Below are 16,258 nucleotides of genomic sequence, written 5' to 3'. Positions count from 1 at the left end.
AGATGTGCTCTTTGCAGTAGGCATATAAACCTTCTGCGCTTCTTTATGGCACTAAAACTGCCACTAGACAAGTCGGACCCTTTTCCCCCCAGGGAAACCACACACATATTGACAAAAGTGATGTATATATGACAGCCAACCACCTGAAACTCAACTCAAGCAAAACCGAAATAATCCTCTTTGGCCCTCACCAAAAAAACCTGGGACCCCCCATGGTGGCCCACCACGCTAGGCCCTGCACCCACCCCCGCCAACTACGCACGCAACCTCAGCATCATCCTAGACTCCTCCCTCTCTATGACCCAACAAATCAACGCTCTTACCTCCTCATGCTTCAACAAACTCCGTATACTGAAAAACATTCAAATGGATCCCCACAGAGACCAGAAAAACTGTCACTCACGCACTCATCAGCAGCAGGCTTGATTACAGAAACGCCCTCTACGCCGGCACCACTCTAAAACTCAAGTGCAAAGTACACGCATCCAGAACTCAGCAGCACGACTCATCCTCGACCTCCGCCGACACAAACACATCTCTCCACACCTCAAATCCCTCCACTGGCTCCCCATTGACAAAAGGATCACCTTCAAGATCCTCATCCTCGCACAGAAATCACTCAACAACACAGGCCCTGCCTACCTCAACGAGAGTCACCTTCCACACCCCCACACGAAACGTCCGTTCAGCTGACCTCTCTCTCGCCTCTGTCCCCCGCATCAAACACACCACCACCGGGGGCAGATCCTTCTCCTACATTGCACCCAAAACATGGAACGCACTCACAACCCACATTCGCAAGACCCAAAACCTACTTCTTTTCAGGAAGGGCCTCAAAACCTGGCTTTTTGAACAGTGAACCTCCTAGCCCCTTTCCCTCCCCCCGTCCCCCCCAGCGCCTTGAGACCCTCACAGGTGAGTAGCGCGCTTTATAAATCTCTTTGATACAGATCTACCTATATATATATATATATATATATAAATATATATATATATATATCTACATAGATATATCTATAGATATATCCATGTACCTAGATATATCTATCTACATAGATATATATATATAGATTTATACATATATTTTTTTTTAGTTGTTGTATGGTTTCCTTGGGGGCCAAAATGGCCCCCAGGGAAACCCTACAACATCTAAAAAAAAAATTGCCCCCACAGGGGGTCACCCTGCCCACGGGCGACCCCCTGTCATTTCATTTTTTTTTTTATTTGTTTTTTTTTTTTTTTTTTAAATCCCCTGGGGGGGGGGGCGCAATCGCGCCCCTCCCCCCACCCAGGGGGCACCTACCTTTTTTAAGAAAATTATGCCGGGGGGGGCGGCCCGTTTTCCGGGGGGGGGGGGCGCCCCCCAAAAGTTAAATCCCTGGTGTCTAGTGGGGTTTCCTGGCCCCCGATCGCAGCTGTGCTGCGATCGGGGGCCAGGAAACCGTTTCAGAGGCCTGTGCTGCGATCGGGGGAGCCAGGAAACCTGAAAGTGTTTCCTGGCCCCCGATCGCAGCACAGCTGCGACCGGGGGCCAGGAAACACTTTCAGGAAGGCCTCGTAAGAAAGGGGAGACTCTCCCCTTTCTTACGAGGCCTTCCCGAACGTGTAAAAGGCCGTTTTCCCCATGAAAGCAGGAAGCGGCCGCAAGGCTGCTTCCTGCTTTCATGGGGAAAACACCTTTGCAACGTCAGCGACGTCACAAAGGGGTGGGGGGCGGGGGGAGACACGGTAGCTTCCGTGTCTCCCGGGGGGAGTAAAAAAATTAAAAAAAAATCCTCGGGTGCGACGCACCCGAGGATTTATTAATGCCCTTCCTGGTGTCGGCCACTGGTCGTGACCCGCACCAGGGAGGGTGTGTGGGCGTCGGCCAGTGGCCGACGCCCGCACTTAAGAGGTTAAAGACACAGAGAGAGGTAGTCAATCTATGTGGCTGTCTGGTACATTTTTAGAACTTGTGAAGATTGAAATCAACTTTGAGAGTTTTTAGGTTGTGCCTGGGACTAAGCACATGTGCTGTCACTTGCGACAATCTATTTTTACTAAAACAAATCTCTAAAAAGGGGCTTTTAACCTACCCATTACTTGCCATTGGTTGGCTTTATTGTCAATCTTATTTTTTCCTTTTCAGTGGAGAGCTTTTTAGTGCCTGTCCACTTCACTTCGCTTTTGTGTGTGTTTTTTCTTCCCTGGAGTATGGACCAAGTGCTGACTGATTTCATGATTAGTGTTCTTCTGTGCTGAGAGCTGAATGCACACAACTAGCAGTAACAAAACTTTGTGCCATGTGACTAATTTCCGAAACATACATTTTGGCTGCCTGTTGCTTTACTTATGTGTGATATTGCTCCCCAGTCTCAATTGTCATTAGGAGCCACACTACCTCCCTCTCTCGGACTGTCATGGTGAACACAAAGCCCACTCTGAAACACTTCTCTTGGTGCAAGTTTGTGCACGGACAGCTTAAGTCAACTCCTGAAGTCCAGCTCATGTATGTTCTGTAGGGATCTAATATGAGAGCATTACTTGCCTGGATTCTACTCTACCTGATCTGGTAGGAAACACGGCAAACTGTTAAGCGGAGTTCCACTAATCCATGATCAAGGGTTTCGAAAGATAACCACATTGGGGGTTGGGGTGTGCAAAAGAAGTCATCTATCAGAGGAATTCATCGGACTTACAAATACCCACAGTCTCACCACCATACAAACTAAATTAATAAGTATTACTATACCACCTCATATACTTCCCCAGGTCTGCTCATCCCTATTGGCCTCACAGGCACCTCCTGTTTACATAGCTCATGCTTTAAAACCTCTGACCTCAAAGCACTCATTCAAAAAGATGTGGATCTCCCACTCCCCCAGGGTGTCACCGCTACCCTCCATTTGTTGAGCTCATGGTCTTGCCCTATTCAGCCAGAAATCCCATACCCACCCAAGGGGTGTTAGGCCACAGCCTCCCCCACTGCCGCTTAAACTGATCCCTCCCAACTAAAGTCTTCTCAACAATGTCTCTGTTACCAGAAAGTCTGCTCCAGAGATAATGTTAACGTTCTGCCCTCTTTGCCCTGAGCAGGACCAGCGGGCCTAAAGGGTCTGCCCACCTATCAGGCCCGTACACAGAATTTAGTGCACGAAAGCGCTCTGAAGTCTTAAGCTGTCCTTCATCCCAGCCACTCTGTTCAAAGGTAAGATCACCACAACTGCCAGCCCCATCTCGTCACTACTGGCTGCCTGTGTGTGAAGACTATCCTGTTCCATGGCTAAGAGTTAGCTAAGCTATTGGTGCACATCCCCACAACATTGCAGAGCTCCCAGGGAGTAGGTGGGAGGCCAGGTACATATCATACACCCCCCCACACATCCCAAGGGCGGAGGGTGAGAGAAAGCAGTCTCCCTGCGGCTGAGGAGCCTTTGTCCATGTGTTTATGAGAGAGAAGCAATAACCCAATCGGAGCCTATTCCCTTTGTCAGGCTATCAGGTCTATCAAGAAAAAGGTAATGGTGAGAATAGTGGAAGATAAAGACACACTAACGTGTACATACTTTAAAAAAACGTTGTACCCATTGCAATAAATGCGCAAGGGCATTGGAGCACTGATTTAGCTAAAGCATCTTCGGAAATGTGGCCTATACACACAGTGCTCGCGGTGTCTGTGTTTTAAATGTGCTGCTACTGTCAGCAACTGGGTACCTGCATTTCTCTAATTTGAAAGAGAGAAAACCTGCCCTTCTTAGCACTGCTGCAGTACTTTTCATGGGAAAGTACTAGCTCATTCCAGGCGTGAACAGGTACTCTAGGATAGTGAGTATCTGTACTTCTAGATTTCCACTGGAAGGGAAACACAAATGGTGCAAGTCAGGCTGAGGCAATTTTTGCGCCTCAACCCGATTTGCGCCATTTTTTTACGACGCCCAACCCCCATTGAAATTACTCCTGTCTTAGCAAAGACAGGAGTCATGCCCCCTTGCCCAATGGCCATGCCCAGGGGACTTCTGTCCCCTGGGCATGGTCATTGGGCATAGTGGCATGTAGGGGGGCACAAATCAGGCCCCCCTATGCCACAAAAAAAAAAAAATACTTACCTGAACTTACCTTAATGTCCCTGGGATGGGTCCCTCCAGCCTTGGGTGTCCTCCTGGGGTGGGCAAGGGTGACAGGGGGGGGTCCCTGGGGGCATGGGAGGGCACCTCTGGGCTCCTTCAGAGCCCACAGGTCCCTTAACGCCTGCCCTGACCCAGGGGTTAAAATCCGGCGCTAATGCGGGTTTTTTAGATCCGCCCACTCCCGGCCGTCATTTTTGCCCGGGAGTATAAATACGACGTATATGCGTCGGAGTCATTTTTTAAGACGGGAACGCCTACCTTGCATATCATTAATGCAAGGAAGGTGTTCACGCAAAAAAATGACGCTAACTCCATGAACTTTGGCGCTAGACGCGTCTAACGCCAAAGTATAAATATGGAGTTAGTTTTGCGTCGAATTTGCGTCGAAAAAAACGACGCAAATTCGGCGCAAACGGAGTGTAAATATGCCCCTCTGTCCCATAGCTAAGCGTTGATGACTTACCCTCTGTAGCAGAAGTCGCTTTCAGAACAGATATTAGTAGCCTCACAATTAGCCCTAATACCAATGTGTTCATATAGATGCCTCTTTGAGTGTTTCTGCTATAGCCACAATGCGCATTAGCGAATGGATGAGGCAAAGTTTAGTAATGGTATGGCCCTGATTAAGGGACCTTATTGACTCTGAAATCGGGAACACCGTGACACAAAGACACAGAATACACTTGGGTCACACGCTGGTGCACAGACCTATCGCCCTCACAGGGACCTGATCTAAAATATGACGAGGCAACCCCCCTGTGGAGCACTTACATGCCAATAAGTAACAACCACCAGACAAACTCCAAAGGCGCCAAAAGGCCATGGAACTGGCAAAAGCTGCGATGTGTGTACAGTATGTGAAAATACTAGATGAATGATTGGACTCTTTTGAGACAATCCAAACAGCAAAGTTGCTGGAAGACCTTAAAGGCGCAGTGTGCTTCCCAGGTGCATCCAATGGCGTGCAGGAGTACTGTCTAAATGAGCAGTTGCACACGTCTGAAATATGGAAAATGAATATATATTTTCTTTACCAGGAGAGAGCTTTACTGTCCACATTCCGAGATGGAAGGGGGCGAAAGTGTAAAAGTGAAACATTTGCGCCTGCGGACTCGTCATCACAAGTCAGCGTGCTCCTGTATATCGCTAAGAGATGCACAGTGACGTCATCACGTCCAGCCAGTGATCTGCGTCATCTCTAAATTCTGTGGTGATTCCTGACCACGTGCAAATCTGCATGATCAAGACATCATTCCGGTGAACGTGTGAGGACATGTCATCTAATCATCTAATTTACTTCCCATGATATCAGCTTAGAAGGAAGAGACCTCGGGCCCTATTCAGGTGTTTTCTTACCTTATGTTCCAGCTACACACTAGTGAAATAGTCACCATTTGAATATACATAAACAGCTTCATGAACGTATGAGGATATCGAGAGTTTTGTCCCTCATTTAATGAGAGGGGTGGTTGGGAAACGGATTTTGCACATTGGATTCTGACATTTCTGTCCGACGTTTAGCAATGTTCTTAATGCATGTTTTACTCAGCTAAACGGTTTCCAAAAAGCTACGGCCTGGCACACGCGCCAAACAATTCGGAATGGCTTCGTGGCTGTTCCTTGTAGCCAGACTGTCTCTGAGCACCATGTACGGCTCTCTCTTCCAAACTCTACAGAGTGCACAAGTCAGAGCTTGGCAAACGCCCTCCGTGCTTGGCTGACAGACCCCAAAACCGAATATCCAAACAAACAACTGAGATCATCAAACTGTGTTCTTCTGGCAGCTCCGGAAGAAGCAGGCCGACTTAGCGGTGCAGGGGGGCAGTCCTAGCTCCAAACTCTTGGATTCCCACACCAAAGGCAGCACTACATCATTGGTTTACTTTTATTACGAAAGGAAATGAGATCCTGACCTTCACTGTGGCTTATGACTAATGGCTGAGGGATTCCCTGGGAGAGTGGGCTTTAAGCTCAATTTCTTTAACATGACTGGCTTTTGATTTCATTGAACGGATGGCAGTAGTTGTCTCACATATCTAGTTGTCTTTTCCTAGACGTCAGGCCCTTGACTCTTCCAGCCAGTCTCAGTGACTGACAGAATAATTATCTAAACATTCATTAATGTGTTCATTTATTCACGTGTGGCTGTGCAGTAACACTCCTCCCTCATCTCTTTCCTTCACGTCTGGACAGAGGCTGCTTCTACTGAGGCACATCATTATGAAGGATGTAAACGAGACCATTTGACAAAGCGTTTTCCAGGCATAAATCAGACTTGGGCCTAGAAAATCTCATAATGTGTTGATGCATAATTAGATCCCTCCTTCCTATTTTTTTGTTTTAGATAAAATGGTGTCCAACATTGATATGGCAGTGTACAGATCAGAGACTATGGGGCATATTTATACTCTGTTTGCACCGAATCAGCGTCATGTTTTTTTACTCTAATTCTGTGCAAAACTGACTCCATATTAATACTGTGGCACTAGAACCGTCTAGCGCCAAATTTATGGAGTTAAAGTCATTTTTTAGATGTGGAAACCTACCTTGCCTTAATGAGAAGCAAGGTAGGCGTTTCTGTGCAAAAAATGACTCTATGGCCTTAACGCCATATTTATACTCCAGTGCAAAAATGGTGCACAGTAGGGACGAGGGGTCAAAAAATTATGCAAAGCTTGCTTTGCCCCAGTTTTTAAAGCTTGGGTCAGAGTAGGTGTTAGAGGACAGTGGAGGATTGGAGACCCCATCCCAGGTAAGTATTTTATTTCATTTTTTAAAGTGCCATGGGGGCCCTGTAATGGGCCTCCATACATGGAAAAGGGTGCAATGGCCATGCCCAGGGGACCCTGGTCCCCTGTGCTGGCCATCAGGGTGGTGGACATGACTCCTGTCTTTTCTAAGACAGTAGTCATGTAGTATGGATGGTTTTGCATCTGAAAATGACTCTAGGCAGATTAGAGTCATTTATTTTTATTCTAACCTGCCTAACGTAATGTTTTGGTGCAAAACCCCTTTCTTCCATACCGCTAGCCCCACCCGACTAACATCATTTTTTTTAACACTAGCCTACCCTTTGCTCATGCTTACACCATTCCATAAATATGGTGCCCCGCTGGTGCACAGAAATGGTGCAAGCCAGTGCTAAACTTTTTGGTGCAAAACTGCGTTGATGCAGTTTTGCACCCATGTTTTTTCAGGTTCTGACCTTTGACAGACCGATGGAACCATATGCAAATCAGGTTTGACGCTGCTGTAATTGGAACAGGAATATGAATGCTACCAGGCAATTACCAGTGGTTAGACACATTGACAAAAATTTCTGCCATCACCTTTTGTGTGTTTTATGTGCCACCCTAAGTGGCAGGGGTATGCGATTAGAGCCAAGCTACACCTGACTGATGAGCCCTAATCAGGGTGAAACCGGTCTTGGGGTGTTTGTGTTCCAGTTCAGAGAGGACTGGACTAGCAGTTCGTGCTGGACTGTTCATATCGGAGCAGGGTGAAGACTGATTTTCATATGGCGGGGTTCAAACTGAGGTTGTGCATGAACAATGGTTTTGAATGCTACCCAGGGCAATTGCCAGTGGTTAGACATATTGTAAGCATTTCCCTTATCACATTTTGTTTGCTCTCTCACTCGGTTGTATTTCAATATATTAATTTTGATAATATCAGCCTAAACAAATTGTGCATCCACTAGATCGTCAAGGTAACTAAATAATATAGCCTTATAGTCTACTTCCTAGGGCTATACTGGTTGTTAAAGGCCCTGAACTCAAGTTATAGGCCCAGGAGGCCCTATAACTAGTCTGAGGGCCTTTAACAATGTGGATAGCCCACACAAAACATTCCACTCACTGAGGGTAGACTGTTCTAAATTAAAAAGGGAGGAACACAAAGACAAAGCTTGGAATGTTTGAGCAACAGGCTTATATCAGCCATTATAAGCCCAGATATACTCCATTGCCTTCAATTAAGTTCTCCACATTCCAGTGTTTCAATTCCCCTTCCTGACATCTTTTCTACTTACCTAGCCCTACAACGTGATGTAACAATTAGGTTGATGAACTGGAGCAAGTTTTTGCCATGTGATATATATATAGCATGTGATGAAGTGGTGGTATACTGTTCTCTGCCAGCAACTATCCCTTGTGCCCTGAAAGTTGTCTTTCATGGATAGCTTGAGGATTCCATATAGGATGCAACTTCATGAGCATAGCATATCATTGCATCAATACTAAGAATTTCTACCTGAGTTTTCTGAGTATCTCTTTTTACTAAAATACCCTCCTGATTACATGTATGCAGCTCTCAAGCCTGGTTCACCCTAATTATAGAGCTGAGTTATCCTGGATGCACCACAAACACACAAACCTTATTTTTTTTAAAGTTTTATATAATGTGAACTTGGCTCAAGGGCATTAGCGTGCGTTACATGCGCACCAGATCACTGTCAGTTTTTTTAGGGCAGGAGGATATTAAGGGCCATATTTATACTTTTTGACGCACAACTGCGCCAACGCAGTTGTGCGTCAAAAAATTTAACGCCGGCTAACGCCATTCCAAAGCGCCATGCGGGCGCCTTATTTATGGAATGACGTTAGCCAGCGGAGCTGCCTGGTGTGCGTAAAAAAAAATGACTTACACCAGGCAGCACCGGCGTAGGGGAAAATGGAGTTTGGGCGTCAAAAAATGGGGCAAGTCAGGCTGAGGCAAAATTTTCGCCTCAACCCGATTTGCGCCATTTTTTTTTACTCCCAACCCCCATTTAAATGACTCCTGACTTAGCAAAGACAGGAGTCATGCCCCCTTGCCCAATGGCCATGCCCAAGGGACTTATGTCCCCTGGGCATGGTCATTGGGCATAGTGGCATGTAGGGGGGCACAAATCAGGCCCCCCTATGCCACAATTTTTTTTTAAAAAAAATACTTACCTGAATTTACCTTAAGTTCCCTGGGATGGGTCCCTCCATCCTTGGGCGTCCTCCTGGGGTGGGCAAGGGTGGCAGGGGGTGTCCCTGGGGGCATGGGAGGGCACCTCTGGGCTCCTTCCGAGCCCACAGGTCCCTTAACGCCTGCCCTGACCAGGCGTTAAAAAATTACGCTAAATCGGCTGGATGTCATTTTTTTTGACCGCCCACTCCCGGGCGTCATTTTTGCCCGGGAGTGTAAATACGGTGCACATGCCTCGGAGTCATTTTTTAGATGGGAACGCCTTCCTTGCATATCATTAACGCAAGGAAGGTGTCCATGCTAAAAAATGATGCAAACTCCAAGATCTTTGGCGCTAGACGGGTCTAACGCCAAAGTATAAATATGGAGTTAGTTTTGCGTCGGATTTGCGTAAAAAAAAACGACGCAAATCCGGCGCAAACAGAGTATAAATATGCCCCTAAGTATTGTGCCCGAAACCACAGGATGTTGAGCCGACGTCGGGACTCGAACCAGGTTAGGGAAACTTTGGGCTGAAAGTCTGCAGTAGTACCTAAATAGCTGTACGGATTAAAAAGCTCTCGAGCTTACACTTAAATGTTGGTCGGACAGACAAGAGAAGAGGCTGTCTGCTGCTTTCAGTTCACTAAAGGTCACATTGTGGGTTTCAAAGACCTGTTTGTGGGTTGAGCATTGTGTAAAGCATTTTTCAGTGCCCCATGTTAACAGTTATCATGGGAACATTTTGGCTACAGTGTCTTCCTTGAAGGCTCCCAACAGAGAGAAGAGCTAGTTTTTCTCTCCTCGGAAATGCTAGTGCTGTTAGATGATGTAAATATCTGTACTTTCGTTGGCCTTATTGTCAAAAACAATTGAAGAAGAGCAAACGCCCCAGCGGCAAGTGTGCACTAATATCAGCGTACAAGTTCAGCATCTTTTCATAATTGCACCTCTGTCAGTGCGAGACTTTGGCATTATTGGAGGCTCCCAAAAATGTCATGCCCAGACTGCGCACTACGTTTGACCAATAGGTGTGCGAAATGCGCATGTTTCACGTAAGATGCTCATGAGCTCAATGCACATTTTCACTTTTGCGGTAAGTATAATAAGCAAAGGCAAAATACTCTTTTTTTGGGAGTAAGTTAATTACTATGCAAATACCTCTTTGGGAATCGGGTCAGTTTTCTTGAAAATTCCTGTCCAGCAAACCACATACAGTGCAGAATGTGGCAGTTTCATGATACATAAGGTTATTCTCCAAGTTGCAGCTGATGTACATATTCTAGGCACTGAGTAGTAAGTGAAAGGAGCTATCACCGAGTCCTGCAGTTCGGCATCGATGGCAGCAGTACTTAGTTTGTGCTGTGGTAGGCACCAGCAGTGATTATGGGGGACAAGACTTATTTATCATTATGAGACTTTTACGGAAAGCAAATGAGAAATGTAGAAAAGTAGGGAGGAGGAGAAGAAACATACGAACCCGTGTCAAAGGGAAAAAGCAGAGATGAAATTAGCAAACAAGAGAGAAGCAGCGAGACAGGTAGCTTGAGTGGGGGTGGAAAGATTAGGCAGCATTGTTATTGGGCAATCAGAGAATGCAGTTGCACCCAAACAGGTTCCTTAGAATTATTGTAGGCCCATCTCTTATTTTGCGCAAATTCAGAACTGCTTACCAAAATAGGCCTGAAATAATTCCATATTTTGCACTTCTCTACATGTTATCACCACAGAAAATCCAATGACATTGCTACTCTGGCAAACACTGGTTGAGTGAAGGTTGTTGACAGAGATCATCATCATCATTATTATTATTATTATTTTACGAGCAGTTGTGTTACAAGCATGCCAACATTTTGAACCTCGAAAGAGGAAGTGGAGGACATTTTAGGCCGTAAACAACTCAAATAAATCCATTTTGTGTTTTAAAAAATCAGGAGTCTCCCGCCTGAATTGGGTATATTGGCAAGTATTGTTTTATCCATGCTGCAGATTTCAGCAACCTGGGCTGCCACTGGCCCCTTGTGCAGACAGTAGAGGTATTGTATGTGCAGCTATCAGTGTTAGACACAAACACAGCGTCAGTGGGTTAGGCTCACATGTCATCACCAGGTCATGCCTCAGCCTCACCCCTTATCCACCTCACAATTCCCTATCTCATTTGGACAGTTTCCTTTCCAGTTTTGACAGCGCTGCTGCCCCCACATCCTTAAAGGACCTCTAAGCAGATACCAGCCATGTCCTCCAAGATAAAATCCCTGTTTTGTCTCCATGCAATAAAATGTCAAAGAATTTGTGCTGTGTCAGTGCCACGCCACCCACGTGGTGTTGCTAAATTCAGCGGATTTCATCACAAGTCGCAAACTTAAATTAATTTTTGTTTTTTTCTTTGCAGGTACAGAGTCAGTTTCAGACCCAGGTACAGCATTGGATTTAAGACCGTCACCGAACTGGAGTGGAAGTGCTGTCCTGGTTACAGTGGTGTCGACTGCCGACTAGGCCCAACGGAAGAGAAGAGGACTGTCCTCTTACCAACGCCGGCCCCCAGCAGGGCTAAAGATGTCCCAGGTAACGCAACCTACAGGTTCTGTGACATGTCCATCTCTTTTTCTGTATATGGCTTTTTAATGTGCTAAACATTGCTGAATATGCACTTTGTGTGCGCAGTGATAGATATGTTGAATAGGCAAGGCCATTACTTTGGTGCTGCACTGGTTAAACTGTGTGACAGCGGCCATTTTGTGTGTGAGTTGGCTTCTAAAAGTACAAAAAGGTCACCTTTGTAACAGTTTTTCACAGACTGTTGCAACAAAATGTCTTGGCTATGTTTAAATTCTAACATAACCCTCTATGACACCAAAGCGCCACATAACTACTTCCTGTGCAATATTCTTTGTCATCCTTGAAAGTTGCTGGGCCCATCCAGTCTGTGACAGAGGCTTCTTGAATGGTAATCTTGGAAGAACCGGAGTGAAGCATTTACACTGCGGTTATTGGAGAACCATGGATGTTGACAGTGTTGTTGGTCTGGTGTTATTAGACTTCTCAGCAATATTCGTGTCACAAATTCAGTGTAATGGATCAGCAATTACTGCTCCTTCACGTATTCTCGGTTAAGAGGACGGAATATTTTCAACAGGCAGCACCTGTCTACCTATCACCAGTCACTTTTGGGGCAGGTTTCTGACGGATTCTTCAGATACACATCAACCATCAATAGCTGTGCACGCAAAAATATCTAGAATCTACGTATTTTGAAGACGCAGCTTCTTATTCATAGAAACTATCTCCTGAAAGCCAGGGCGGCCTGATCTGCCAGCCATTGAAAAGGATGGTTAAGAACCTGTGCTCCAAGGGAGGAACAAACATAAGAAGAGTAAGGCAAGCCATTGAAAATGAAGCAAGCAGATGAGAGTGACAATAAAGCCAACCAATGATAAGCAGTGGGCAAGCTTTAAGCCCAGTGTAACTTTAAGAGGCTTACACAAAGCTGCCCGGGAGGGAGAAAGGAAATAAACATTGGGCAGGTTATATGAAATCCTACAGCACTGCATCGCACAGAATGAAATAATTGTGCAGCAACATATTTACTAAGAGTTGTGCGCCATTAATATAATCGACTGCTCTCCCCGAGATGTTCAGCATTATTCCACAGCACAAATGCCAGTGTGCAGTGTTTTGCACTAAATATAAACTCTGGGAATACCTTCCAGTACACATTTCTACTTGCAGACAACCGCTCTGTTGCACATGCAAATAACACACGATATTCCACCTGCCCATTCAGCATTGTTGTGCTCCCTTTTGGCATTATGTGACTCAGAGGCATTTGGCATGGAACTCGTGTCAGTTTTCAGTGCGTAAGTTCCCTTTGCACACACAAGTTGATGACGTTGCCGGTTGTGCCACTTTGCATTGTGATGCACCGCTTAGCGTCGCGCGAATGGAAGCACTAATTCGTACTGAAGCTGGGCCTACATGCTTTTTTTTATTAACATGAATCTCTTCCTCACAGTGTCCATTAACAAAGGAAGCAAAAGCAGATGTAACCTGAGTAAGAATTCTAATAGCAGTAGCCAACCATCCTATGGGGTCACACACCGACAATCACAACTAAGTCGTGGAGAATATTTGTGGGATTCTGAGACATGCGATTGATGTAAAGGCCCGTAGGAGTCATCAACATTGTGCGGCCCCAGCTTTGTGCAAGTGCTTGCTGTTTTTATGCCCAACCACTAATGTTTTTCGAAGCTTTCTAGGGTCCTACAAGTATAAAACCTAGGGAGTGGTGGTCGTAATTTCTCTAGAGGGAATTACTAATGGAGAGAACTCGAGGTACAGGCAATTTAGTGTTTGTTCAGTTGCACTGCATTTAGTTTCTTCAAAATTTATTCAGCTTGTGCTTTATTTCCTAAACCCAACTCCCTGATTTAATCATGGGCAGCTGTGGTAACAGTTCACCTCGCCCTAATTTATAGGGAAGGGCTGACCTGTCAATCATATTTACAAGTACATATGAAGGCGCAGCTCGGACCAGCGAACGCAAGGAGAGAAGCTGCCAGTTGCTGGAAAATAACATCAATAAACTGTAGCAATTGCTGTTTATCTGCCTTTCAATAGATCGAACTAGACGCGGACGGTGTATTGTTGAATGGGACTAAGCAAACTGTGAGCATCTTCCTTTTAAAGGTCGAGCCTTCCATTGCATGCACTTGTGCATGTGTCTCGCTTGCCGGACTGTTGTTTACAGTAAAGGGCTCGGAGCCCGCTTGGTTCTTACCATTTGTTGGCTTGCATGTCACTTTCATTTACAGCCTCGTAATTTGTCACTGCAGGTCTGGCATCATTTCCTTTCCTCTCTGTAGAGCAGGGGCCAAGCATTGATTGATTCAATGTAATCAGTGCCCATCCGCTGCTCCAGACGTGATTGACGTACTGTTATGTTCTTTTTAATATCGAATGCCTTGCAAACAGAAGGCGTGTGACTAGCAAAAACATGCCCAGCAGGACAAACAGAATTGCAAAGTTTTATTTTCTCTAGCTAACTTTCATGTATATTTCGCCAAGTCATCTTTTCTTACTGCACAATGTTCCTTTGTTTTTGCACTTGTGTTTTGTTTTGTTTTTGCTCATGGGTGTTGTTCTCAAAAGATGACAATTGTCTTGTTCGAAATATTACAATGTAACATTGTTTCTTTCTTATGTGTAATTTCTGAAATGATGCCTTAACGCAAATCGTGCAGTGCACCCCAATCCACCCTACTTCAATCCATACCAATCCACCCCACTCAATCCAATCCACGCCACACCAGTCCAAACCACTCACCTCAATCCAATCCACTCCTACCCACCCCACCCCACCCCACCCCACTCCAAACCTCCCAACCCACCACAAACTAATCTGCCACACTCCAGTCTGCCCCACTCCAATCCAAAATAATCTGCCCCACTCCAATCCAAAACAATCTGCCCAATTTGAATCTGCCTCAATCCAGTCTCCCCATTCCAATCCAAAACGATTTGCCACATTCCAGTCTACCCCACACCAATCTGCCCCACTCCAATCCAAAACAATCTACCCCACTACAATCTGCCCCACTCCAATCCAAAACAATCTGCCCCACTGCAATCTGCTCCACTCCAATCAAAAACAATCTGCCCCACTCCAGTCCAAAACAATCTGCCCCATTCCCACCCAAAACAATCTACCCCGCTCCAATCCGGCTCACTCCAGTGTGCTCAACTTCAATCCAAAACAATCTCTCCCAGTCCAATCCAAAACAACCTGCACCACTCCAATCTAAAACAATATGTACCACTCCAATCTGCCCCACTCAGACCCAAAAAATCCGCCCTTCTCTAAAAAGCCCCACTCCAATCCTCCTCACCCTAATCCACTGCACAGCTCCCCACCCCAATTCATCCCACTTCAGTCCACCCCATTCCGATCCACTCCACTCCAATCCATCCCAATCCACCCCACTCTAATCCAATCTACCCCACTCCAATCCAGTCTACCCAACCCACTCCAAACAATTTGCCTCACTTCAAAACAATGTGCCCCACTCAAATCTGCCCACTCCAATCCAAAACAATCTGCCTAGCTCCAATCTACCCCATTCCAATGCAGAGCTCTCAGCCCAACTTCAATATGATCTGCTCCAATCCAAAACAATCTGCCCCACTCAATCTACCCCACTTCAATCCAAAATAATCTGCCCTACTCCGATCCATTTTAATCTGCCCACTTCAATTCAAAACAAAATGCCCCACTCCAATCTGTCCCACTCCAACATGCCCCAATCCAGTCCGTCCCACACCAGTGTGCCCCACTCCAATCCCAAACAGCCGACTTCAGTCAAAAACAATCCAATGTACCCCACTCCTTCCCAATTCACCCCACTCCAATCCACCAAAATCCACCAGTTCCAATCCAAATCACCCCACCCCAATACACCCCACTCCAAAACACCTCACTGAAGTCCACCCCCCTCTACTCACATCCACCCCACTCCAGTCCACCCCACTCCGGTCCAATCCATCCCAGCCCAATCCACCTCATTCCATTCTAACCCACTCTAATCAAACCCAATCCACACCACTCCAATCCAGTCCAACCCAACCCAACCCAAACCACCCCATTCCAATCCAATCCAACCTAATCCACCAACTCAAATCAAATCCACCCACTCCAATCCAATCCAATCCAGCCAACTTCACTCCAACCAAGTCCACTGTAACCCAGTCTACCTCATTCTAATCCACCCCACCAATCCATCCCACTTTATTACAATCCACCTAAATCCAGCCCACTCCAGTCAATCCAGTCCACATCAATCCCCCCTACCCCAGTCCAATCCCCCACACAAAAACACTGTAATCCACCCACCCCACTCCAGTCCAATCTACCCTACTCCAATCAATCTACCCCACTCCAATCAATCCACCCCACACAATCCAATCCACCCCACTCAAATCCAACCCAACCCAATCCACTCCAGTCCAATCCATGCCACTCCAGTCCAACATACCACAATCCACCCCACACCAATCCACCCCTATCTAGCCCACCTCAATCCAATCCACCCAACTCAATCCAATCCACTCACCTAACCCAAATCCACCATCCTCCATCCAACCCACCCCACTCAATCAAATCCACCTCCCTCCCTCCCAATCGACTCCACTCTAGTCTACCCAGTCCAAGACTGATCCACCTTAAT

General features: G+C 46.2%; 1 protein-coding gene across 1 annotated transcript in view; it reads left to right on the top strand.

Moving 5' to 3' along the window:
- Positions 1-16,258, top strand: part of EMILIN2 (elastin microfibril interfacer 2) — a 229,160-nt gene that overhangs the window by 94,680 nt on the left and 118,222 nt on the right. The window contains exon 3 of the mRNA XM_069219966.1: positions 11,431-11,603. Within this exon, the coding sequence (XP_069076067.1) occupies positions 11,431-11,603 (173 nt within the window). The remainder of the gene's footprint in view (positions 1-11,430; positions 11,604-16,258) is intronic.

Source organism: Pleurodeles waltl, chromosome 2_2, assembly GCF_031143425.1.
Source record: "Pleurodeles waltl isolate 20211129_DDA chromosome 2_2, aPleWal1.hap1.20221129, whole genome shotgun sequence".
Taxonomy (NCBI): domain Eukaryota; kingdom Metazoa; phylum Chordata; class Amphibia; order Caudata; family Salamandridae; genus Pleurodeles; species Pleurodeles waltl.
Note: the sequence above shows the minus strand (reverse complement) of the source record. Positions and strands in the feature narration are given on the sequence as shown.